This window comes from Ischnura elegans, chromosome 1, assembly GCF_921293095.1.
Source record: "Ischnura elegans chromosome 1, ioIscEleg1.1, whole genome shotgun sequence".
In the NCBI taxonomy this organism is placed as follows: domain Eukaryota; kingdom Metazoa; phylum Arthropoda; class Insecta; order Odonata; family Coenagrionidae; genus Ischnura; species Ischnura elegans.
Window position 1 is genome coordinate 130,291,481 of NC_060246.1, and position 25,106 is coordinate 130,316,586.

At 36.6% G+C, this 25,106-nt stretch overlaps 1 protein-coding gene across 11 annotated transcripts in view; it reads left to right on the plus strand.

Annotated features, from left to right (window-relative positions):
* LOC124169661 (prominin-like protein) overlaps window positions 1-25,106 on the plus strand; it is a 164,293-nt gene that overhangs the window by 124,749 nt on the left and 14,438 nt on the right. For 3 of the 11 annotated variants that reach the window (XM_046548316.1, XM_046548348.1, XM_046548356.1), the window contains exons 2-18: window positions 10,641-10,917; window positions 11,933-12,053; window positions 12,502-12,568; window positions 12,660-12,824; window positions 12,914-13,035; window positions 13,209-13,232; window positions 13,550-13,715; window positions 13,821-13,950; window positions 14,244-14,399; window positions 16,456-16,671; window positions 16,810-17,047; window positions 17,131-17,220; window positions 18,125-18,352; window positions 18,974-19,132; window positions 19,481-19,602; window positions 20,174-20,224; window positions 24,395-24,577. In XM_046548316.1, coding sequence (XP_046404272.1) covers window positions 10,641-10,917; window positions 11,933-12,053; window positions 12,502-12,568; window positions 12,660-12,824; window positions 12,914-13,035; window positions 13,209-13,232; window positions 13,550-13,715; window positions 13,821-13,950; window positions 14,244-14,399; window positions 16,456-16,671; window positions 16,810-17,047; window positions 17,131-17,220; window positions 18,125-18,352; window positions 18,974-19,132; window positions 19,481-19,602; window positions 20,174-20,224; window positions 24,395-24,577 — 2,515 coding nt within the window. Of the gene's footprint in view, window positions 1-10,640; window positions 10,918-11,932; window positions 12,054-12,501; window positions 12,569-12,659; window positions 12,825-12,913; window positions 13,036-13,208; window positions 13,233-13,549; window positions 13,716-13,820; window positions 13,951-14,243; window positions 14,400-16,455; window positions 16,672-16,809; window positions 17,048-17,130; window positions 17,221-18,124; window positions 18,353-18,973; window positions 19,133-19,480; window positions 19,603-20,173; window positions 20,225-20,404; window positions 20,518-23,799; window positions 23,823-24,302; window positions 24,578-25,106 lie in introns of those variants that run through there. The other 8 variants (XR_006867197.1, XR_006867198.1, XM_046548379.1 and 5 more) reach the window with 8 other exon arrangements.

The window sequence follows — 25,106 nt, forward strand, 5'->3', positions numbered from 1 at the left end:
CCCTATTATTTCATACTCTCCTTTATTTTCAAGTCTGAGGGGAAATATTCTCTGAGAGATAAGGTTTACTTGAAAAGCTAAGTTTGTGCCCCAATATTCATAGCTAGTTAATATTTCAGAGATGATTCTACATATCAACCCTGAACATGAGTTGTTAGAGTAAAATATGTCTGCAGCTCGATTCTGTAAATGTCATACCTGTGCTTCGCGTGGTTCGAACCACAGTGGAGTTCTCACGCCTCTCACCGTGAAAGACGTTCAAGCGATCCTGTAAGCCTGTGTCGTGAGATGTTTGACGGATTGCGAACGATCACTTCAGTTTCTTATGTTGGTAGCTGTGCGGACGCGAGGAACGAATCAGAATCTCCGATACAAACTTACTTCAGCGGCCAACTGCAACTTCAGTTACCATAGAGAAACATATACAATGCCGTGGAATATTCACTCCCAAAGTAAATAATACTTCTTTACTCAATTTTGAGTGAGGTCTTTTCTTTTAAAAGTACCTATTAATGATAATTTACGGTTGCTTAATTAGTTTGTAGCTATAAACTGTATATTACCTCTTTTATATGTTGTCAAGTGCTGCGTATCGAAGTCAGTTATCACGTAGCGGGCTCGTAATTGCACAATTAGCTCTTATTTCCTCATAGTATGGAGCTAATGCTTACGCGGAATGATAACAAGTGTTATTTTATTATTTAATAATGGTTCATTCTCGTATGCGTTTGAGCTGTTCTCATCATTTCAGTACATAATTTTAAATGCGCTGTGGTGCGTATACATATATGTCTGATTGTGCAAGCACATGCCACTATTCACGATTTATACTGATGAAAATGTTTCTGGCGCGAATACGAGTAGATTATTAACAGTTTCTGCTTGAGGGCGAGATATTTACATGTCTTAGTATTTCTATTGTGTCAACAGAAAAACGAATCATGTTGGTCGTGTTACTGAACGGCAGCAATAATGCATGGAAGAGATGGAATAGATGATCAATGTTTATCTTAACGTACTAAAGTATGCCCCGGCAAGCCATCTAATCGTCTACGAATTAATCGTGGTGTGAACTCAGTGATCCATCGCCAATCTCGCGTCTCGAAGGGATTGTTGATATCGCGTATCTGCCGCCGAAGTATGTGCATCTATTGCCTCCGTGACATTGATGCTCATGCAAAAGTAGCGGAGGTATGTAAAGAGCCTCCATTCTCGTTAATAAAAACAAATCGAAGGCTTGAACTTACGAAACAAATATTAAATAAATCTGTTAACATTCAGTACCGCACAATACTTTTACCATTGGTTCTACTCCAAATTATTATGAACATAAAGTTGTGAGTATTTTACTTGTACATTCTAGAAGATGCACAAATATAAGATAATTGTCAAACCCTCAGCGCAAGGTTTAACTTCCCACCAACTTCAATCGCAATGAAGGCCAATCAATTTAAATAGGACGCGAATGTAAATTTAACTTTACGCATTTCTTTTATTTGTTTTTAATACATATTACTTATGGGAAGTGACAATATGAAATAGCCACCATCGTAATTAATGAATAATGTGCTATTAATTATCAATCACAGCGTTAATTCATAATGAAAAATTAGAGCGCATTGCCGCGACGAAGCTACCACGGGCCCTCTTGGGCGTGAATACTTTCACGGACGCGGCTGTGAGAGTGACGTCACTAAAAAGTTTCAGAATCGCTCCAGCGTCAAAGCCGTGAATACATTGACGAAATCCGCTTGTGACGGCCATATCACATTTACAGAATCGAGCTGCTGGTAGCCGAAGTTTTTGTTCGCTGGTATGCCAAGTAAGCGGGGTCTCGACAGCGCTGCGAGGTCAATGGAATTGTGGTAGTGGATAATGGGGCAGAGCCGTTTACGAAAGAATGGAAATTTTTGTTACGATTGTCGATTGTGGTTTTTCTTTTGATAAAAAAATGCGAAGTAAACGTCGAATTCCCTCTGATTGCGCTCCGATACAACATTTTCTTCCAATAGCGCATATTCTCAATGTTAACCGTTTCCGCTCACCGTAGGCATATGGCTGCACCCTATAATTCTACTGTATGAGGCTATAGATGAAAAACTACGCTCTAATTTATTTTAAAATTGCTAAAAATGTGTTTTTAAATGTTTTGTTGACCTAATCCATCTATTATTTTATTTTTGCTGGTAAACTTAATCCCACTTGCTTAAAAAGACGTGTTCAAATCTCACTTTCAGACATTTTTCTGGGCGGAAATAGGTTAAACGTAATCATTGAAGTTTTCTGAGCACCTTTTTTGAGTTTTTTCTATCCCTTCCTATAATAGTCCCTCCGAATATTTTGACAGATTATATTGCGTTAGAAGGCTCGTTGGCCGACGCGCGATAAAATTGGTATTGATTGGATCGATGAGGTGCTAATTCAATCAAGGTCCTTACCTCGCAGGAGGGGTGCGATGCAGCGAGGGGAAACGGAGAGGGTTATTGGACATACCGAGGTGATTGGAGCGATCTGGGGGAAGGTGCCAAGATAATTACAAGATAGATAGAGGTACATTGACGGAGTACCTGTCATTGTTTTCATAGATACGCTCAGGAGAGAACTCAGACCACACTTCTATTAATGTGACTGAGAACAATACTCAAGCTCAGCCCCAGAACGTTGAAAGCGTTCGAAAGAAACGAAATAAAATTTCATAATCCCTCCATCTCTTACGAAAGACAATCCGGGTGTAATTAAACAGCAAAGCGTGACAATGGTGACAGAACTCATTTCTGGAAGTAAATATTTCAAAACATTCTGGGCTGCATATGCAGGTGTATTAAGTGTGGTACCATTGCAAGATTGTATTGTTCAGTTGTATGCGTTCAGTTTTTGCATTTTTTCATTTATTGTCTGTCGTCTAAATTATCCTCACGCCTTTACGTTAAAAAAAATTTAATTATATAGTGTTTTCACTGGAAAAAGTGGGTAATTTTGTGTATTTTGTTAAGGAAAAGGAAAAAAAGGGCATCTTTAGAAGATTTTTTTGCTATGGACGCAGCTTCGGAAGAAAAACGAGTAAGGAGAAAATTCCGGTTATTATTATTATTTCATTTTATTCTCGAAAAAAGTTTTTGATGGAGACAATTAATGGGATTTTTTTGGTTATCTAAGAAAATTAAAACAAAAACGATCTTTCGTTTCCCCTTTGCCTGAGACCCACCATACATTGCAAACTTCATATGAGAGAGCTATTTTAACTTAGTAATGTTTGAGCTAACAGCAATACTGTGTGAAAAGGTTTGTGAGAGAATTTCATTGAGAATACATTTGACTCCCGATGTTTTTTTTTGTTAGAAAATGTAGGTTACCTAGGCGTTATATTTTTCTCATAACTTCTATTCGGCATTTTAAATAAGAAGGGAGCGGATAACCTGGGGAACGTTACCCAGACTTCCACCTTCGGAAATGCAAGCATGAACAGCACGGGTGAGGCCGTGAGACGGTTCTTATCAAGGAAAGTTCATCGTATTCGTCCAGCGAAAAAAAGAATGTATTCAGCCTAAAAGACTTTTTTATCGCTTGTAAATAAATAAAATTCACTATGAAAAGAGCTCATACCCTGGCAACGCATTTGCGTTGAGAGGAGAGATCTGGGAACGTGGGCAAGGCGGGGCATGTTTTTGAGGCCTGGCAGTCTTGTCTCTGGCTATGCGCGCAAAGCGGAGACGTTTATGTGGCAGGATTGCGAAGGGGAGATAAGGGAAGGAAAGAGTGTCTGTGGGAAAGAGCTGTGTGCTCTGGAGAATGAGGATGGAGGCGGGTGTGAGAACTACCGGGGGGAAGGGGGGGGAGTTCCTTTTTAGAACGCAGGCAGCGGAGGGGGGTCTTCTGGGGGGTAATCCCAGTTCGTGCCGTGTGTGTTTTTGATGGCAGGGATAAGATAAAGGAATGCATTCGTTTGGGAAGTTGGAGTGGGATTTCGTAAGATGAGAAGCATTCAGGGAGGGAAGCATTTTTTAAAAGCGGCGATCCGGGGGGGTGTGTGCGCTTGCGGGTTTGGGGGGGGAGGGAGAGACGACAGATGAGCGCGACTGATAGCGGGAGACCCCAGGGGACCGACGTCAGGGGCAGGGGGTGGAGGAGGAGTTTAGCGCGGCTGTTAACGGGTGTGTTGGGTGCTGGTTCCCGTTTCCTCTCGCGTGGGCTGTCCTTCCTCTCGACCACTGCGGGATTGATTAACTCCGTGGCGTCACGGGCTCGTTTGATTGGCTGGTGCGTCATTTGGCCGTGTCGTCGGCTCCCCCCTCACGGGTCAACACCCGAGCGTTAACCGACGCGCGGCCCTAACACGCAAGTCTTTCGAGGTTGAGCGTTTTTATTTTGCGGAAGTGCCAATTTCTGTACTCCTGGTTGGCAGCATCTAGGATCCACCACGGTGTGTGCGAATGATTCGGTGCTGAATATTTATTTCTTCTTTATATTTCATATTTTTGTTAAATTCTCACCGCAACCGCAGCAAATAATATCCATTTGCGTATTCTCGGGATTTCCAGCGGTTTAAATTTTGGGTGAATTTTTTTAAAACCAGTTTAAATCATCCACCGGTTTTCATTCACCGTGATGACGATGGAGTCGCCTGTTGATACGTTGATGATATACCTACAACGAATAAATCCGGTGGAGGGAATACTTCACGCAAATAATTTGCCAGGAAAGAATTACAATGAATTCATCATTTATTGTGTCGCTTTTTAATTCTGGGCTTTCACCTAAATGTCGTATACATATGAGAAGTGTTAGGGTATCCGAGCCCTACTTTTGGACAAAGATGTAATTCTGTAATTAGGGTGCTAGCTGAATGGATTGTATGAGAAATCTTTACTAATCCTTAGTAACCTCCTCTGATATATTCCCTATGAAATATATCAGCTTGTTATTGTACGATATTTTACATTCCGCATAGTTGTGGACCTTCAATTGCTAAATTATTCACTCTCGTTTTTATTGGTTTTCCATCGCACAGGTGCGTGGCTTTGATAGACTGAGATAACTGCGGTGTGAAGTCCATTCATTAGTTACCATCTAATTCCATCGTCGTAATTTTTTCGTAGGAGCTGGGTCGAATAAGATTCTTTTCCACTCCAAATTTTGCTTGCTTCGAAACTGGAATCTTCTCAATAAGGCCTATTTCTGAAGTCACATACCTTTTTTTATTCGAAACAAAAGGTGAAGGTAATTTTCACTCTACGAGTGAATGCTGCCATGAAATTCTATGCTGAGATGCGAAGCATGGCCGCTCAACCGTTGTACTAAAATTCGAGACCTATTATCCCTGGCTGCCTCGATGCAGTATTATGTTCCCTCGCATTCCTCGGATCATTTTGGCGTGACCACTGATTAAGTATGACAAGCGAGTAGTTCATACTCCGTATGTCGCCGCGCCAAAAAAATTTCGTCCACCTGGCCGGCTTAAACTAAACAAACCGGTTAGTGGAGACACTCTCCCATCGCTGTCTCGACTCGTGGAGATATCCTTTCTCTTATTTCTCCTTGTATTACAATGTCATCAAGGGATAAAATGACTGCAGCGAGCAATGTGACCGCATCATTGCATAGAAGGTATCCCTAACTCAGAGCATCATATTTGGCTTCTTTCGTTCTTATTTCACGTGAAAATTGAATAACAAGCCGAATTTCTATTTTTTCCTGTAGTTAAGATCGCAATTCGAGTACTTTTTTTACGGAAGGGAGTCTGTTGAGTGGAGGAAGGTATTTCCGCTGAAACTGCCCCTCTGTAGGAGTGCATTCGTTCTAGGGTTCTGAAGCAAGCTTTTCTTGGTAAGGCTCATCGTCAGTGACAAAATACTATTGGAAGCAGTCAACATTTTCAAGCTACTGCGATGTAGGCACTCTTAGAGCTAATAAAATCAATAATTTCCATGATTTTCGCTTAATATATGGTGATTGGGGCTGTAAAACTACCAGCGCGCTGCAGCGGTGCATTTTGATAGGACGCATGACATGTATTGCCGCTTGATCTCATCGTCTGGATCTCTGCTATTCTATCCCCTTGTCTTCAGTCGAACGCAAGCAATGCGTAGTTCCACTTCCAATTACATATTGTAGTTTAAGGTTTAAGGGTGTCTCGTTATTTGTTTAAAATTTTCCAAGAAAATTTGAACGTTCGCGAGTTCTCATTGCATTGGTGGTTATCATCCAGTGTCACGCGATAGTTATTCGGAAGTCACGTCATCCGGTTCCAAGCTAAGTCTCTCCAAGAACCACGTTGGGTGTTACTTAACGGTTATCTCATAGTTTATGCCGTCCGTCCCCTGTTTTCCCTGTAGATATCCTCAACTGAGTGTCCCTCTTGATTGAAACGGTAGTCTCCTCTTCGTTTGATTCCACGTGCGTACATTTTATCCGCCCGAATCGTCCCCTGTCTCGACTTGCAATTAATTTTCTGTCTCTCTGGATCGGTGCATGGGTTGTATTTGGCCATGTGCTCATTGAGTATTCACTTCCCTCTAGGGAGACATCCGATGACTGAAGCAAATTGCACCTGTTCGACTAGGGCGGAAATGAACTGGAAACAGCGGAGGGGTGTGAGAGATACCGAGTCCTAATGACAATTGGTAGTTGTTCTAATATTAGGTAAGGCACTAAGGCATTTTCCGCCTCTTGCACTCGTATTTCGCTTTTTCTTACGAGGTCCATCCTGGAGTGAATGAATTTCAAATGTAAAGTCACTACCTTCGATATTACACTTATGCTGATTCCACAATCCATTCCACATTTCTGTCTCATTCAAATTCAAAAGAAATAGTTTTTTGCATTGGCTAATTTTTAATTCTCACACCGGATGTCGTCAACAAGATATCGCGCCGAGTTTTATCCCTGGTAAAGGTCCTCAACATTATTGAAATCAAATGCAGAGTCAGTTAACACGGCCCCAAATTTTCCTCCGTTATTTTGGACCTAATTATGTTTTCATATTGCCTGTGCTCCTCGAAATACCCTTTTTCCCCCTAAATTTTTGTAGTTCATCCTCTATTCGCTTGCAAACAGAACCAAATTTGTACTTATTTCGCTTTTCTCCCCAGCCATCTTCCTTCCTAGACATGATTCCGGGCGTCAGACGCTTATCTTGCCATTTCTATTCTTTCCCAACGAGCGTTATGAGTTTGCATAGCGTGTTTTGCGTGAAGCCGATTTGCGAAACTGCTATTAGAATTAATTTCTGAATTTTCTTCATCCGAGCATTTGGACTAACTTCTTTCTGCCCCGGATTAACCGCGCATACACATTTCTTGCATTTTGATTGATGTTTCAATGTGTGTTTACCTGTAAAGGAAGGAGGATGGATGCCTTGGAAATTCGGGAGGTGGCATCAAACGGAAACTTTTTAACGACATAACCTTTCCCAATCCATCCCCCTCATTACTTATCACCCTCCCAAATCTCCCACCTCCACAACCCAAATGACAAACTTTGTTTTCTCCCCCTACCCCCCCAGGAATTAACAATCCCAGCTCGGAACCAATCCCCTTCCATTAACAACCATAGTATATTTAAACCAGTCCTCACCATATTTTTTATATTTTATGTACTTGATAATGGTGTAACAGCCGAAATCAGTCAAAAAATAGATTTTTTTTAAATATAATTTAAAAATTTTTTTCACGAACCCATCTGGCTGTAAACTTTGGGTTTAAAAAATATAATGGTAATGTATATTTACTCTCTATGCACACAAATATGATATTTGAGTCACCCCGTATATTTTGAATTTACAAGATTTCTTTTAATGACGTTTACACAGCAGGAGTTTACAAATTATATACAATATTTATTGTACGATTTGCGCCATAAACTCAATTAAAGATATTAAAATTTATTACTTCCTGTATTACCAAGGGTAATGAACAAACGCATTTCAGTGTACGAACTCTGTGATCCTCCCACCGGAGAAGTTTCGAGTTTTATGTTTGGGGGGAGTGCAGCAACCCTGCCGAGGGTTTAAGGGCTATGGAATATCCCCCAGTGAAAACAGGGGGATCCCCTGGGACCTCCTCTGAAAACTTTGTTTAAATTAGCCTTTGAAAGCTACATTTTCAAGTACTATCTAAGATTAAAATTATGTTTTCATTGTACTTGAATGTGCAGATTTCGTAATTTTTTCCGACAAATCACCATTCAAGTTGGCCGATTACACAGGAGGAGTTTCCAAATTATATACCTACAATATTAATTCTACGATATGCCCCACAAATGTAATTAAATAAATACCTCCGCTTTTCCAAAATAATCGTTAGAACCTCTATCTTCCTACATTTACTTAGAATGCTCTCCTGCCCCCTCAAAACTCCGCCCATGGAATCCCCTCATCTGTCCGCCTGTCTTCTTCCTCGACCATTTTCCGTGACATGCCACATGATGCCATTTCGTCTGCAAGACGCATTCTCGCTCGTCTTTCCTCGCCGTTCCACTCGCCCCTGCTCCGAGACTCATCCTCCACGGTCCTTCTGGAGAGAGAGCTATTTTTAAGTGCTTTCGAGCGACCAACCCGCAAGTCTACCCCTCCCATCGCGCCTCCCCCACCTGAGGAAAAAAAAGGCGGAGCCTACCGCCTGCCCGCGACTGCCACCCTCTTCCTTCCAACGAGCTGGACATGGATCAATTTTAGTGCTACAAACAATTCATTTTCGGCCAACTGTTAGTACTAGATCTGGCGCTTTCTAATATGAAAACGCATCAGCAAGTTATCGGAACTGCAAGAAATGCAAATTGCAAGTTACTGGAAGGAAAACTACGGGAATTCTAAGCGCTCAATGATGGGCATTTTGATTTTTACGCGCAAAAAACTGGTACACTTTTGAGAAAAAATTAAGTACTGGAAACAATACGGCGCCGAAATTTTATTAAAGATAATGATCCAACGTAGAAATTAATTATCTTACGCATGCTTTATGTTGCATTGAAATTGATTGCTTCGTGTAGACGGAAGAGCTCCTCAAACTCGGGTATCTTGCTTTTTTATAGACAGTAGCACCATCCCTCTCCGGACTCTCAACCTCTTCTCGCTCCAGCATTCTCTCGAGCGCCACTCCTCCCTAGGCCCTTTTGAGCCTTTAGAGCACCGCATCCTTCCCTCCAAAAGGTGGCACCTATACCGCACCTTTTGTGGGGGTGCTTGGTCGATAAGTGAAGGCTGCCCTTCATTCCGGTGGAAGGTGGTTTGAGGGAGCCGTGGCAGTGGATCTTTTTTTTAAGGTTGAAAAGGGATGTTAGGAGGAGCCTCTGTCATTATTGAAAAAAGGGCGCCTGGTGAATTGATAAGAGGACTTGTCAAATGAATTCTTCTGCGTGAGAGCTCCGCGTGAATAATGATTTCCCACCATGAGATAACCGTGTAGAAACGGAGGTTCTTCATTATTTCATCTTGACACTTTCCCTTCAATGGAGGAATTTTTGACATTATTCTAATTCACATATCAGGTAAATTATATTGCCGCACTTTTGATTACTTGGATGTGCCTCAAAGTCAACGTGAACCTAGTTTACGTTTACCATGTATAACTAATCTTCGCTCTCGACAATTTCATGGGTGTCCAGAGTCGTGGGTCTTGTGGATATTGCTATGAATAAACGACATTTAATGCGAATACTTCACTTGATGAAGTGTGGTCGTGATAATTTAGGGTATCCTCAATGGTTGTAATTGAAAATGCAATGTTGACCTCGTAGGCATACTAGTTAGCATTTAACTAGCATAAAACCATTTTTGCGATAGCGTAGGATTCTGACCAATAATATTTGTTTATGGCAGAAAGGGTAAATTGCATTTGAGATATCGGACGACTTTAAAAGCAAAATATGTTGTTGATATTGGGGTAAATTACACATTTAATCGCCTTAAAATCTTGGGACCTGCGACGACGACGTTTGTAACTTGGTTAGACCATGGAAACCAGGGAAATAATAAAAGAGCAGCGAAAACGTATGGAAGCTGCAATGCCGAGAAGCTGCGGTTCCAGGAAATGGCTGTAAAAATTGTTTTTATTCTTTGCCTCTGTAGAATTCGTGACAATCAGTAAACTACTATTTTACGTAGATGACACATGTTATTTTTTTTATCCTTTCAAAATAATTTCATTTCGAAAGTAATAATTATATCATCATAGCTTGAATAGGCAACATTTTGTACTTACCTATATTATTCGTTTTTATTTTTTAAATTTCTAGATTCTAAAGTAGCTTGAGCAGAAACTAATGTGCTCAAATTTTAATCTTATTCCTCATGAGATTTTTACCTGTCGTCTTGACAAATGTTTATTTTAACTGCTATGCCGTTTTTAAATTCTCTAAAGTGGAAACTTGGCTCTCATACCGCATCTTGATTGATAGGTATTATGCTTTTATCTAGGTATTACATTTAATTTCCTTTGTTGTACTGAAGCAACAGGAAGAAAAAGTATTTAAAATCGTAGTTGAAGTGTTTCACTATTGATGAATTTTATGCTATTAATTCTCCTGATGATGTGTCAGACTTATTTTTTGCTACTTATCTGAATTGTAATTATTGTTTTGATCTATCAGCTGCTATGTATATATATACCCCTGAATGCTAATGTTTGTATTTCTTTCTTTACCAGGTTTGGTGGTGGTTGATGGACCTGGTAGAATCCGCTTAGGCGATGCTGCCACTGAGTGGAAGACACTTGTCACCCATTGGGTGGGTGTGGCTGCCGTATCTGGTGTGGCCCTTGCCTTAGCCATCCTAGCTCCATGTGTGGGGCTGATATTCTGTTTTTGCCGCTGTGCTGGCAAATGTGGAGGATCAGGTTCCCGTCACCCGTATGAAAAGAGGAGAGACCCATGCAGACGGTTAACATTTGGGGTTTTCCTCTCCCTGATTGCAACAGTAATTCTGTGAGTCCTGTTTGTGCACTTATCTGCATCAAGTAATGTCATTTTTTGAATGGTTTACTTTGTTACGCCATTAAATATCAGAATTAAAAGCATTTGAGCTATCACTAAGAACATTTGTGTGATGAGGCTATATCAGGAGCACTATTAGAGATCATTTTTGGAAATATTTAATATTAAGTAGCTACATGTCCAAAATATGTATGTATTAGGATTAAGCTAACGAGTAGTTTCTTCAATAATTGCTTAACACACTCAATGCTGAGAAAATTTATCATAGCACACCGCCACGCGGAAAAAATATTTTGCAATAATATCAGATATTATTTCTTCCTTAATCGTATGCAATCATACATAGATCAAAACTATTAAAATTTGCACTATTAATAAAGAAAATATTAAATATTATAATAAAATTATAATAAATATATTATAATAAAAAGAAGGCAAAAAATCTGCTGCAAGCAAACAACTTGTATCCAGTCACAGGAGAAGACACACTGAGACGCTGGGCACAATTGCAGGGTCTAGCAGAAGACGCGGAGACAGATGGCGGGCCGAGAAACCTAACGGGACCGATGCCTTGTATTCAATGCATCCGCGTCCTAGGCTAGCGCGGGATGCCTTGAATTCAAGGCATCCGCATTGGGTGTGTTAAGGTGGCTTAATTAAGTGCTCCCATGTGTTTCAACCGACATTAAATTGTTTATTATTCCTCTCATGCTCTTTTTCTTGATGTATTGATATTATTTATGAATTTTAGATGACAGCATGCAAAGGATTATAATTGGAATCGGATATTCTATGGAAAAATGGTTTTTATTTCTAGAGGATTTCTTTATGCTGGCCATAGTTGGGTTACATTCCTATTCTTTACCTATACATATATTCACATTTCTCATGAAGTTCGTTATGCCCACAAATTTAGAACTAGTGTGTCTCTCTTGTTATGCTATTATTTTTCATCTTCATCCAGTTTCTGTGTTTTTCATTAACTGTTAATATGATTCTTTTGAAGGTTTGGTGTTGTTTGTGCCTTTGTCACCAATGAGTATATGGAGGAGGGAACTCAAGAATTAACAACAAGTCTGAGGACTGGCCTTAGTGATACGAAACTGTATCTCTCTAATACCAAAGAGGTAATCTGAGCTGTATTTGCAATTTGTTGACTTTAATTTTATGGTTTCATTGTGTTGCTAACAATGATAATAGTTCTCACTCAGGCCTTTGTCAGTATTCCATCTTCATGTTAAGATTTCAATTTAAAACTATCCTCAGCTTTTTTTTTCAAATTTTCCCATAGCTTTTTCCCATCTATAGCATGTAAATCATTTTTTCCTGAAGCCTGCACTACTTTTATTTTTAGTTCACTCTTTGAATTTTCTCACTTGGCGGGATCATTGTGTGAAAATAAAAAATCTTCCATGTTGCATCGTCATATAGACGCTTTCATGAAAGGGCAATTTACTCAAAAAAGATTTTGATAATAAATACATTGTTTTATAAATTACTTTTAAATTGAAATTAGATGATATTTAAGATAATCAACTGTGTTCTTTTGCACTTCAAATTATTTTCATCTTACAGGAAGTGAACAATCTCTTGATCACCAATTTCGTGGAATTAGAAATTGTGCTCAACAAAATTCTGGAAGGTATGACAGTTTCTCATCATCCATTACTTCTTGTGTATGCATATACATGAATCCTTTTAAAAGTATTGCTGTTTTATTCTTCTTATTGTAGCAAGTGGAAAAATAGTCAAGGATAAACTAGCTGAAGTCTCGAAAGCTATTGCCCTTCAAAACTTGACATCCATAGTTTCTGGATTGGGAAAGATAAAGGAAGATCTGCACGATATCAAAACTGTAACCAAGTATTTACAAGGGAATTCATCACAGTTAAATCAAGGTACATTTAACCCGCTAGGATAGTTGAAATAGAATAATTACTTATAAATGGTTGTATTTGCTGTTCACATTGAAATATATCGTTGACAGGTCTCCAGGATGTTAGGATGAGGCTAATTGAAAAATTGGAGAAATGTACTTCTTCCTCATGTTTAGAGGTATTGAAACAGTATGATATAGAAGGCCTCTCGGTTGAGGCTGATTTTAAAAAGGTAAGTGTGTTTATCATTTCATCTGTCTTCCTTTGCGTTAAAGTGTTTGGTCTAATGACGTTCGAATTATAAAATTTGCAAGAGTTTACTGTATTTAAGTGATAAATGGTGTTTTTAGAATTTATATAGGTTATTTGCTAACCAAGGATTTTCTTATTTATTTCATGCTTAAGTTGCTAGACAGATATTTCCCAAAGGTAACGCGTATTTCAAAAATTTTATTCTTCAGTAATTGCATGAATGTTAATTTTCATGCTCATGTGCACAAAGTAGTCTTTGGTTATCATATTTATAAATGTTATGTTTATACCTAATTGTACTCTGGTGATGAAACATTTTTCTCCTTTATGAGCATGTTTTCATTGTATGAAAGCATTTTGTTTTGTCATACGTCATGATATGTGATGTGAATGTTCTATTAATCCCACTATTGTTAATCTTTTCAAGTCATTATGAAAAAATTGGTGTCCCTGGAGTCGCAATTAATATAAATGTTTAAAATTGTATCTTACAGCTACCAAATGTGACAGATAGTTTGAAGAATGTGTCTGATCTTATTGATAATGAAATCGAGGAAGAAGTACTGAAAGGAAAGGAAGCATTTGACAGTATCCAGCTAAAAATTCAAAGTGCAGTGAATGAGTCAATTCCTTTAATAGGAAGTGCCATAAGAAAAGCAGGTACAAAAATTCTTGTACCATTCATGATTTTGTAGGAGTGGATGTGGAATCTAATCAGTAAAATGGTTATTACTTTTAATTTTCCTTTTCTCATCGCCCCAATAGGCCAAGAAATAAGAGAGGGTGCTGTAAATATTACCAAAGTTATTGATACTGTCAATGCATATGTATCTGAATACACAGTAAGACCTCTACAACAGGGAGATGGGTTTATCAAAGAATATTCCCAGTACAGGTAAGGTTTTGGCAATTTGTTGTGGTAAACGAGTATCTTTTCTACTTACTGACCATTTTGTAATTCCTTGTATTTTAGTGCCGAGTCACATTCTAGGGTGCTTACGTCACCCAAGAATGAATAATATTTCAAATTTTTTACCTAGCATCTATTTCTTTTTAATGAGTCATCTAGTTAATTTTTTTAACTCAAATAAGGTTTTTGAGGGGAACACAATGTCATTTTGCACATATAGAGAAATATACATGTAGTATTGAGATTTTAATTCTAGGTTAATTCTTATTTTTCCTTAGGTATTACCTAGACATGGGGATGAGTGTTCTTTTGCTCGTCATACTCCTCTGTATTGTGTTGGGCTTGTTTTATGGTTTCTGTGGAAAACGACCTGATAGTGTTTATGGAGGGGATGATTGTTGCAATAAGGGAGTTGGAGCCAGGTTTCTGATGGCGTAAGTATTTTTTCATTGTATCCTCATTTTTTGCATGTTTCAATGACAACTTCAGCTAGGTTATGAGCACAGATATATCAATTGACACACCACTATTGCTTGCAACTGAAAGCAGTCCTAGAATTCTTGAGCACAAAATCATGGGAAATAATATTCAACCACGGTACAGAAGAGGAATGCCTTTTGAGGAGTGTAATTAGTCTGTTTGGAGAAATAGCAAATTCAAACTGATGGACAGGAATACACATCTGAACTGCATTGTGTTGAGAAATAAGGATGTTCATTTTCATGACTGAGAGACTAGTTTTCATGTGACTGAAAAAATCATCCACATTTCAGTAATGCACTTAAAACATTCTGAATTTAATGAATTTTAAACACGAGTGTATTAATGAAGTGATGTATAAAATTTGACCTTAAGATAAGATGAACCCTTCTTAATCTTTTGAACACTTCCTCATAGAATTTGGCAATGATAGCTTGACCATTTCAGTCATACCTTTAGTGGTCTAGCCCCCTGTTACCTATGGACACAATCTTGTCCTTAATTATAGTCAATGCTTATCATTGATGGCCATTCAATCAGGGCTCTATAATAAACATTCTCACAACCTTTTAAAAAGGTTATTTCCTATCAGTAGACTGCGATGTTCTCACAGCCAATCATCACTATTGAGTGGCCTAATTATAGAAAAAGCTTTCCCAGCAGAAATGTTGAGTCTCATCCAGAATATGATAGTAATCTAAACCAGTGTTGCATTATGAGTTGCACAGAAGAAAAAACCAAGTATGGTATGGCATTTGGAGGAGGTGACTGACAGATGCGGTCATTTGCACCATGAGGGACGGGTGGGGAAGACTCAGTGGAGATAAACGTGGCATTTGCACTATCTTGCTCTTAGTGAAAGGCTTCAAGGGGACTGGCTGTTTAAGTGACGGTTAATCTGAAGGCAGTCTCTGAAAAACCTCTGATACTGTCCGGATTTGAACTCAAGTCCATAGTATGAGAAGCCAACACCCTAGCTGCTAGACCAACCCGATCTCTTTGAAATCAAGCTTCAAAAACGTGCCCTTTTCATATATTGCAAATGATCAGTCGGCCATGCAATTAGAAGCTAATTAATATTTCCATCAACTGTTTGAATTTAGGTTTTCAATTGAATTTATCTTATTTATGTGTAATTTTTTCTTCATTTATCAGCATCGTCTTTTTGGATTAGTGAAGAAAAATTTCGTGGTGATAAGTAAAGTTATTGGGATTTCATCTGAAGCAATTTTCAGTAGAGCATATGTCTTTAGCAACCAATCTGAGTGTACTGCAAAATTAATTGCTTTAAAATAAAATCATTGGTATCAATTTTTGGACACGTACTGTATGCTTAAGTGGGCAGCGAAAGATTCGTGGAAAAAATGGGTGAAAGAGTTGTGAGGCACCTCAGTGGGTACATTTTTGGGGAGGTAGAGCAATATGTAGTGTGATGAACTTAGCTGCTCATGAAAATGCCTTGATCATGTTGGTGGATGCACATGAATGAGAATCAGGAGGGAATGTAAAGTATGGACTTCATAATTTATTAACTGACCATTTTTTTAAGAGTACTGTTGTTATGAGGAATAAACACACAGGCATACATTCTTTGTCAAAGTCATGGTCAATTAAGTCATTGCTTTTCATTCATCATGATGAGCAAGTTCCACCAAGTCACACCTGAGACAACTATACTATCATTGAGAATCAGGAGGAGAAAAAATGCAGGGAAATGTGTACGTTGACATGACTTAATGTTTGAAAGGAATGTACTATTATTATTTAAATTAGGTAATCGCTCTGCCATTCATTTCTAAATTGCATAATATTACTGATATTCATTAAATTTTGTACATATAGCTGTAGGTTTAGTTTCATAGACCTACATTAATTGTTTAAAGGAACCTAATTTCTTAATATTTCAAGCTTCTGCTCTTCATGTTTTCTGGCATTAATGGTGGAGAAATGGTTAATTATTGTGCTTAACCTTGTTTTGTTATTTATGATGTCTTTATCTTTCCTTGACAGTGGTGTGTATGTGATCTTCATCTTCTCAACAATTTTAACTGTTGTGATGGTAGTGCATTTCCTGATTGGGGTGGTTTTCGAGAAAGCTGTGTGTGAGCCTCTGCACCAGCCTACAAAGTCAAGAATAATGGCACTGGTGGATGAAGCTGTGCCTCTTGGGCAGATCTATCCACCTCCACATGCCAATGTTGATGTAAATGTTAGCACTGTGATAAGGTGAGAAAAATTTTATGTGAGCATTCTTAGGAAGAGATGTAAATTTGGCAAAGTGTTCAATGTTGGCTGTAACTTGTTTTTCATTCATCCTCTGCCAATAGATTTCATAATGATGTTGTATTTTTATTTTTTCTTCAGAGCTTGCCATCAAAACCAAAGCATTTACTCGGTTCTAGCTTTGGAATCGGTAATGAATGTATCAGAGGTCGTAGATTACAAATTTAGATTTGGATTGATGGAGAAGATAGAGGAACTTCAATCACAAATTCGATTGGATAGTAAGGTGATAATTCTTACACCTGAAGCACGCCGTCAGTTAGACAACTTAGCTGCTTCTCCTCTTTCAGATATAGACTTTCCTACATATTCTGAAATCGTGAGTTGCTCTATATTTTAGTGACCTTATAAAAATATGCTAAATTTATCCATAAACCTAATGCTTTCATTATCATTTCACAGCTTGAGGAAAAAATAACATCCATTGATTTAATGAAGCTGTCAGAAATTTTAGTTAGGACTGCTGACGAGCTACCTGATAGCCAACAAACGGTATGTATTTTTCGTATTTAATTGGACTAGATTTTAGGTAATAGTTGCTATTGCATTTGAGTAAACTTAACTGTCAATTTCCATTTTATTACAGTGTATTTCTTAGTATATATCATCTTGATCTATCCCATTTTAGTATTTTTGGCATTAGTCACTCATATTGTAATATTTGCTGAAAATGGATTAAATGAACTGTGAAATAGGCCACATACCACCCTGTTAACTACCATTCCCCTGTTCAATTTTTTGTATTCAATTTGCTTCAATTTCTTATAATACTTGTGTTCTTGGAGCTGCAGATAGCTATGGGTATTTATTAAATGTTGAAAATTTATTTCAATCATAGTTAGTTGATAGGAATATTGTATGCTTTCGATGTAAGGATGCTTAATCCAGTTTTTAATAATAATGAAGGGATCACTGTGAAGTACTCTCATCAGTTAAGTGTCCAAAATGGTTGTCCCCTTGTTAGTTAGTTAGTCTTGAATCCCTCCGCTCCCGCCCACTTGGCAAGTCCATGTATGTATGTGCTCTGTTATAACCATGAGTTACACCACCATAATCCCGCCACCATCAGGTAAAATTGATGGTGATGGGATGATATCATACCTTTGATAATACCTGGGATAATTGCTGATTCAAGTCACAATCATTTATCAGTTCTTATGGTACATTACTGATTTATTTTACTTTTCTTTGTCATGATCCATTTACTCATATGTACTGTGGCTTAAATGTCCTTATTAGTGATAATTGTGAGTTTGGGATCAAAATTATGCCATTAATGCTTCCCTCAGTAAGACCACTACATATAATGTCATTTGGCATCATCCTTTGCTTATATTTTAAGGATTATTTTTTTGAAATCAGAATGGGAAAATCAATGTACTTTTTCTCCTTCCAGATTGGCCATGCCCTACGAAATGAGGCTATTTTCTTAGAATCTACTCAGCAGACACTAGTGGGAAATATGCTTAATATGGTGAGGCAGCTGAGAGAAAATGCCACTGCTCTACGAGATGATCTTCGATTCAACAGAACTAGCTTAAGGGAAGCTGTTAGGGAGCTGATGCAGGAGGTAGAAGAGGCACAACAAATATTAGCATCTAGGGGACCTGAAGAAGTAGCTCAGGTGAAGAAAAAGACTTCATATGACTTCATGCGTACGGCATGTGTGCACTTACTTGAGGGATAACTTTGTTAGAACCTGAATCGATTGTAATGCCGATCATGATTGATCATTTATTGGCTTACGTTAAAGGTCTTAGAAATTAAAATGCATGCATATTAGTGAATTTCATTTCATCATACAAGCTTAAACGGTGGTACTGTGAATATTTAAGTCTCCTGTACAGGAGCGGACTCGGCATTAAATTCGGGAGAGGGGCGTCATGGCCTAAGTGTAAAATTTTTTAATAGCAATTTTTTATGCATTTCGGAGTCTAAAATTTCTATTTTTTACACAAACAGATGAAATTGAATAATTTTGGACTTTTAAAGATACAAAACTATTAAACTAATAAAAATTTCAAACTTTGATAAATTTTTGGGGTGGGGTCATGACCCCTGCATTACCTCCCCCCTAAATCTGCCATTGCTCATGTAAGATCATTTTCTGTGATTTGTTTACTGTGAATTTGAATTGAATTTCTGGCATAAGTATAATTCATAGTGATTCTTTACATTTATTATTATGTTTATTTGATAAGTCTTGAATCTCTAATAATAATTTACTTTTCTTTTATCTCAACAGCTTGCTCAAACTTTTGTAAGTGAGTTTACTCGTCATATAGATGAGTATTTGGCTCATGTTGTCACGCAAACCAAAACGCAAGTGGGGAAGTGCTGGCCTATGAGTCAAGTCTACAATGCCACCGTTGTTTCTGTCTGTGATAAAATATTGAATCCTTTTGTAAGTATATTTCTACAAATCATGAAAATTAAATCATTTCTTTAATATGCATTTAGGTATCATTTTGCTACTTTTTTCGTGTTTCCATGTATATTTGTAAATTCTTGCACATACTTATCTATTTCTATATGTGCAGTGAATAGTAATTACATCTGCTTTATATAGTGATACCTAGTGTTAGCTTAGGTGTTTACAGTTGTATTTTTTTAGGATCCGTTTTCTTAAAATCCCTTTTCTTAGGATACCTTTTTGCTGAATTTGGTTTAATGTTAATTAATAATGTATATGAGCCATGTATAAATGCCAAGGAAATATCTCATTGCAATGATAATGATCTCTTTCTTTTAGAATGGCTTCTGGGCAAGTATAGGCTGGTGTATCATCCTGTTCATCCCAACAATTGTCTTATCAGTTCTTCTCTCTGGGTTGTACCGGAAGTCTGACCCTTATCAAGGTCCATTGGTGGAAACGTAAGTGCCATTTGTAATACATTTTCTGCTTTGTTTTCTATCTTCTTCTCTTTTACAAGTTTGTCTGATAATGTTGTCTCCTTGTTATGGTGATTCCTTGGAATGACTTGTTGCATGATACCTAAACATTTTCTAATAATTTTTGGTTTTCTCCTTTTTTTATTGGTATGTTTAAGTGTACTGTGTATGTATTGTATTGTTTGATGTTAATGGTGTAGAGGACATCAGAATATTCGCTGATAATCTTAATTTTCTCAAGGCAAATTTCTACATGTTGCTGCTCTTTTATTGCCATTTATTTACTTGAATAACAATAACTAATTTCTTTAATACCTTTAGAAAGTTCCCGATGCATTTCCTATTTTTTCTCTCACGTTTGTTTTTAAGTAAATCAACAAGTTTTTAACCACCTATTAAATTCATAGAGGAGAATATGTTGTGCATTTGGTGCTCTGTGTATGGGTGTTTGACTATCTGTATGAAAGGAGTGTTACGTGTAGCATGAAACTGACTACACTTACCTTCTGCCTGCTATACCTGGACTTTTATAAAATTGTCTATCTGTTTGCAGCGAATACTTGTATGATGCCTATGCTGATCGGGATAACATTCCTCTGGCCAAGTAAGTGTCCTTCTGACAAGCAGCATCTGTATAATTGTGCCTGTTGTTTGTTTCTCCTGGTCTTGTCGTTGATGCTTGCTTTTAAAAAGAAAGAGGTGTAATGGTGTCCTCTGCTTCTCATTGCCATTTCAAAATTCACTCAAAAACACCTATCTCTCGTGACATCTGATTTCTTCTCAGATCCCGTGGAGTCTATTCCTGTTTGGGTGACCAAACAATGCTGGGATAAGAACATGCACATTTGGACGTAATTCACGATGGTTGTGTATGTGCCTACATACATGTACTGAATGGTTAGAGGACTTAGAGTTTGAAGTTATGGGATTACTCTAGTTTCAATTTTTCTTCAAATGCCTGCCCTTTTTTTCATCAGTTATTTTTAGCATGAAGCTGTATGCATGTGCACTCAGTTACAACATTGATCAGAGCCTATTAAAGGCAAAGCAGAATGATTTTTGTCCCTGTGTCATATGAGTGTGCAATTTCCATTTTCATTTTCAATCATTTCTATTCAAATTTATTGCTAAATTGTTGGAAATTGCAATGATTTTCAGAATATTGAGTAATTTTTTGCTCAATATACTTTCACCATGCTTCAATAAGAATATGATCTCACTTGTGAATTGGTATCCATTTTTTATGAATTATACTATTGTCAATATTTTAAGTGATTTTTTTATTTTCATATCACAAGTTAGTGAATGTTTGTTTTTGTAATGGTTCCTGATTGTTTAGGACCTAGCTCTGGAATATATTTTTTGAGAAAATACAAGATTATCATTACGTTTTTATTATCTGTCATGAGCATTATTTTTATGCAGGCTTTTTTGCTGGAAACTAGTTCAACTGCATGTTCATATCCTAACATAATTTTTATATTATTCAATCAACCCTCAAATAAATGTTTCATTGATGAATTTATTTTAATGCATTTTGTCTCCTTGAATGACTTCATGCACTTAGTAAGCCATTCAACGTGTTTCCAATGATTTAGTGGTGGAGGCTTTTAAAAGGAAAAAATTTGATTCAGTTGTTGGCATTCCCATTTTCTGGTTGGTAGTGTCCAATATGTATGTATGTATGTATTAGAGCTGTGTGAGCAAATAAAAAATTGAGTTGAGTTTAGCCAAAGAAACAAATGGCCTCGTATCAAATGCTTTTGCAAAACTTTAGCTAATAAAAATAAAATAAATTAAAAAATGGGGATTGGAAAATTTTATGGAAATATGTATGTACCTTGGTTATAGGATTTTTTTAAGAGCTGGCGAATACATATGACTAGTAGTATTTTTATATTTAACAACCCTCTTATCAGATTTCTCTGAATAAGGTATCAGTAAAAAATTACTTTAATTCCGCAAGATAATGATAATTGGTATTATATTCTAGGGCTATATGCATACTTACCCAGCCGAAACATTACTGCTGGGATATAACTTATAGCACATTGGGCGATATGATTAATTTTTTTATAAGTTTCTTATGATATTTAACTATTACTTGGAAATTTGAATAATTGTATCAATTTATCTGCTGTATTTAGTCTGAAATCTATAAATTTTGAAAAGATGCCTTCTAACCTAAGAAGCCTGTGCTTCACTCTTCTCGTTGCATGCTAAATATTTTGTGTTATTTTAGGTCGAAGAATATCTACACACAATGTATTTTTGAAAGATTTTGAACCACAAGTTTTGAAATCAAATTCTCTGGTCATGTTTGTATTAATAAACTTAAACCAATCATTATTGCTAGTTCCAGTGTGTAAATTTCTGGCCAACCAGCAATTGCCTCTATGTACTACTACTCACGGCTGTAAAAATGCTATCGGGTATAGCACTTGGCAGCGTTATCCAATTTTTCTGTTCTATAACAAAGCTATGGACAATGAGATGACTACTCACAAAGTATGTTCATAACAAAGATTTCTCAGTAAGAGGGAAAACTTCTATACTACTACACTATACTACTTCTATACTACACATGTGTACTAAAACACTAAGTTCATTTTTGACAATTTTAGGCTATGGTTACTTTTTCTAACGATTAAATCTTTCATTTTATTGATTTTTAATTACTCTTGTTGTCTTTGCTCATGTCTAAATCAGCAGGACTGTGATGTGGGCTCTGTTGATTATTGTACAAAAATTAATTAGTTCCAGTTATTGCATTGATGAAAGTTAGGAAGTAGATCCAGATTAATAAATTGGACTGATTAATCCAATCTTTACTAAAAAAGTAAAATTTGGAATTGTAACTTGAAATTCACTCAAAACTTGCGCTTGATTTGAGTTAACAACTTGCTGTTCACACAGCTCTAATTTATATACATTTATGTTTTATTTGGCCCTCAAATTTCATCCTACAGCTCTCACAGTCCAGATTAACTTTATACTGTGTACCTTTAACATATCTTTACATTTTCTTTTCTTGCTTTGCCAACTTCTTTACCTTCACTCATTAATTATTTACCACTTTTGACGTGCTATATATGTCACTTAAAGCAGAATTCATTGAAATAATAATTTAATTTTAGCTGAAGCCTCAGAGACAGTTTTGGAAATCATAAAAATATTTTTTAAATAATTTATGTGATCACAAAAGTCATTTGTTTTTGGCTGCGAAATCTATCTAGCTACTGATAGCATTGCCATAGCATTCATTCATTTTTAGACAAAATTCGGTGCATTCTGTTTTGTACTCTGTGGTGATAATTGATTTGGATTGCCCTTTTTATTATATGCTCTCACTGGGATCTCTGTTGCCCTTTTAAGCAATGATGATTCATTCAATCAATTTTTATCATGATGACTGATAAATCTTGTCTTGAATTTCTTGAAGTTTTTATTGCATGCCGCTTATCTGGTGATGTTGTAGTTTGCTTTCAGGTTTGCATGGTTGTTTTTTTTAATTAGTGACGATCTGCTGAATTTTGAATTGAATCAAACATTGGAATTAAAGAATATTTTATGGAGATATTTTGTTTTATACTAAACACTGAATGTCTTTTAACCAAGTGATGAGGATTTTTTTAATTGATTAACTTTTCATTCCTAACTATTTTCCATGGGTTTCCAAGGAAAATTATTTTGTTATGCCATTACTTCTTGTCTCTTCAATTGATTTTTCAGTAAATTGCTTTTATATTATTTATTTCAATTCAAATATCCAGTGATTAGTGAATATAGTTGTTAAAGTATGAGATGGTGGCATGCCACTTATTGCTTTCAACTGATGCTACAGTTGTCATTAAATGTAATGTGTTGTGAATTAGTATCAATTATTTCTCTACATTTGTAATCAATGGTTTTGGTATTTATCTGTTTACAATTTATTGTTTTATATACTGTTTAAACGTTTATTTAACATTTCTTTGAAAATCTTGCTGTAACAGTGTAGTACCTTCTTTTTAATGGAAAAATAGCATGTTTCTTTGACACTAGTTTAAATTCAATTCAAGAGTTTGAAAAACTCCAGAAAAAAAATATTTTATTAATTCTTTATGAATAAATTTATAAATTGGGCTATGTATTTTAATTGGCATGTTTTGTCATTGGGTATCTCCTTTCTTGGAATAGGATCAAGTGTTCCAGAGCTTAAGGTAGAATTTTCATTCTATGTACGTTATAAAGCATGTAAACCTATAGTTGATGGATGTTCTAATTTCTCTCCTAACCCCTGATGAAAAACTTTGGTATGTTACTAATCGATGGTCTCTTTTTTTAAATATTAACTTTTTGTTCAATATTTGTGAAAAACATGACCTTCAAGTAATATTGAGAAATAATTTAAACAATATGAAAAGTCTTTTTTAATATAACCATATGAATTCATTGCAAATATTAACTTATCTAAGAAAATATTTTAAATTAAGCAATGAAATTTTAATGATTTGATTTCAAAATATTGAAAATTATTGCAAATGATTTGTGTTATAAAAATTGTTTGTGTTGAACTAATTAAGCATGTACCATCTGATTTTGTGGGGAAAGGGAGTGTGAGTGAATTGTGATATTTTGACCATGATTTGCAACATAACAGAGTTTGACCTGGCTATTTTTGTCCATTCTGACCCTTGTAGTGAACTTTTGTTTCCACGCTCTTCCCCCTTTTATTTTCACTAACCCCTGACCCTACCTGTAACCCACCCTACCTCTCTCTGTATCCTTGCAGTGTCCCTGAGAAGAAAAACCACCACCGTAGCTACCACGAGACATATGAAAACCAGACTGGGTATGTCCCTGATTACAGTGGTCGATACGGTAGAGCAGGGCAAGGCGAGGGGGAGCAGGGCCATGAGATCCCCCTGACCAGTAGTTGTGGTGGTGATTCTAGATACCGAGATGTGGCCCCAAAGTAAGTGCCTGCACTAATCCATTGAACCCCTGCCTCTATTCACTGCTCCCGAAAGCATTACTTCCCCATTTACTTTATAATGCTTGATATAATTACCCGTTATATATATCCATGTCATATATTCCACCTTAATAGCTTGTGTGTATGCCTCCTTTACTATCATTGCCTAACAAAATTAAGGATATCCATTACATTAGAGATATCCAATTAATTGGGGTAACAACTTGTTTGCTTTCATAACTTTTGCTTAAGTTTATTTTTAGATTATTTTTTTAATAATGTTATGATTCTTATTTTGTGTAAGCCTAAACCCAAATTTAAATCATCATTGTCCTTAAGTATTTGAAATAGCCATTTTCTCTTTAAATTAATTGTTAAAAGCTCCTCATATTGCAATGATGATAGTACATAATTATATTTTTTCTTTATCTGTAGCTAATAAATTTAATGTTCTTATCATATGGAGGCTTTGATTATAAAAAGACTTTAAATTCTGTAATTAACTTTATAGCCACTGAAATATGTGTAA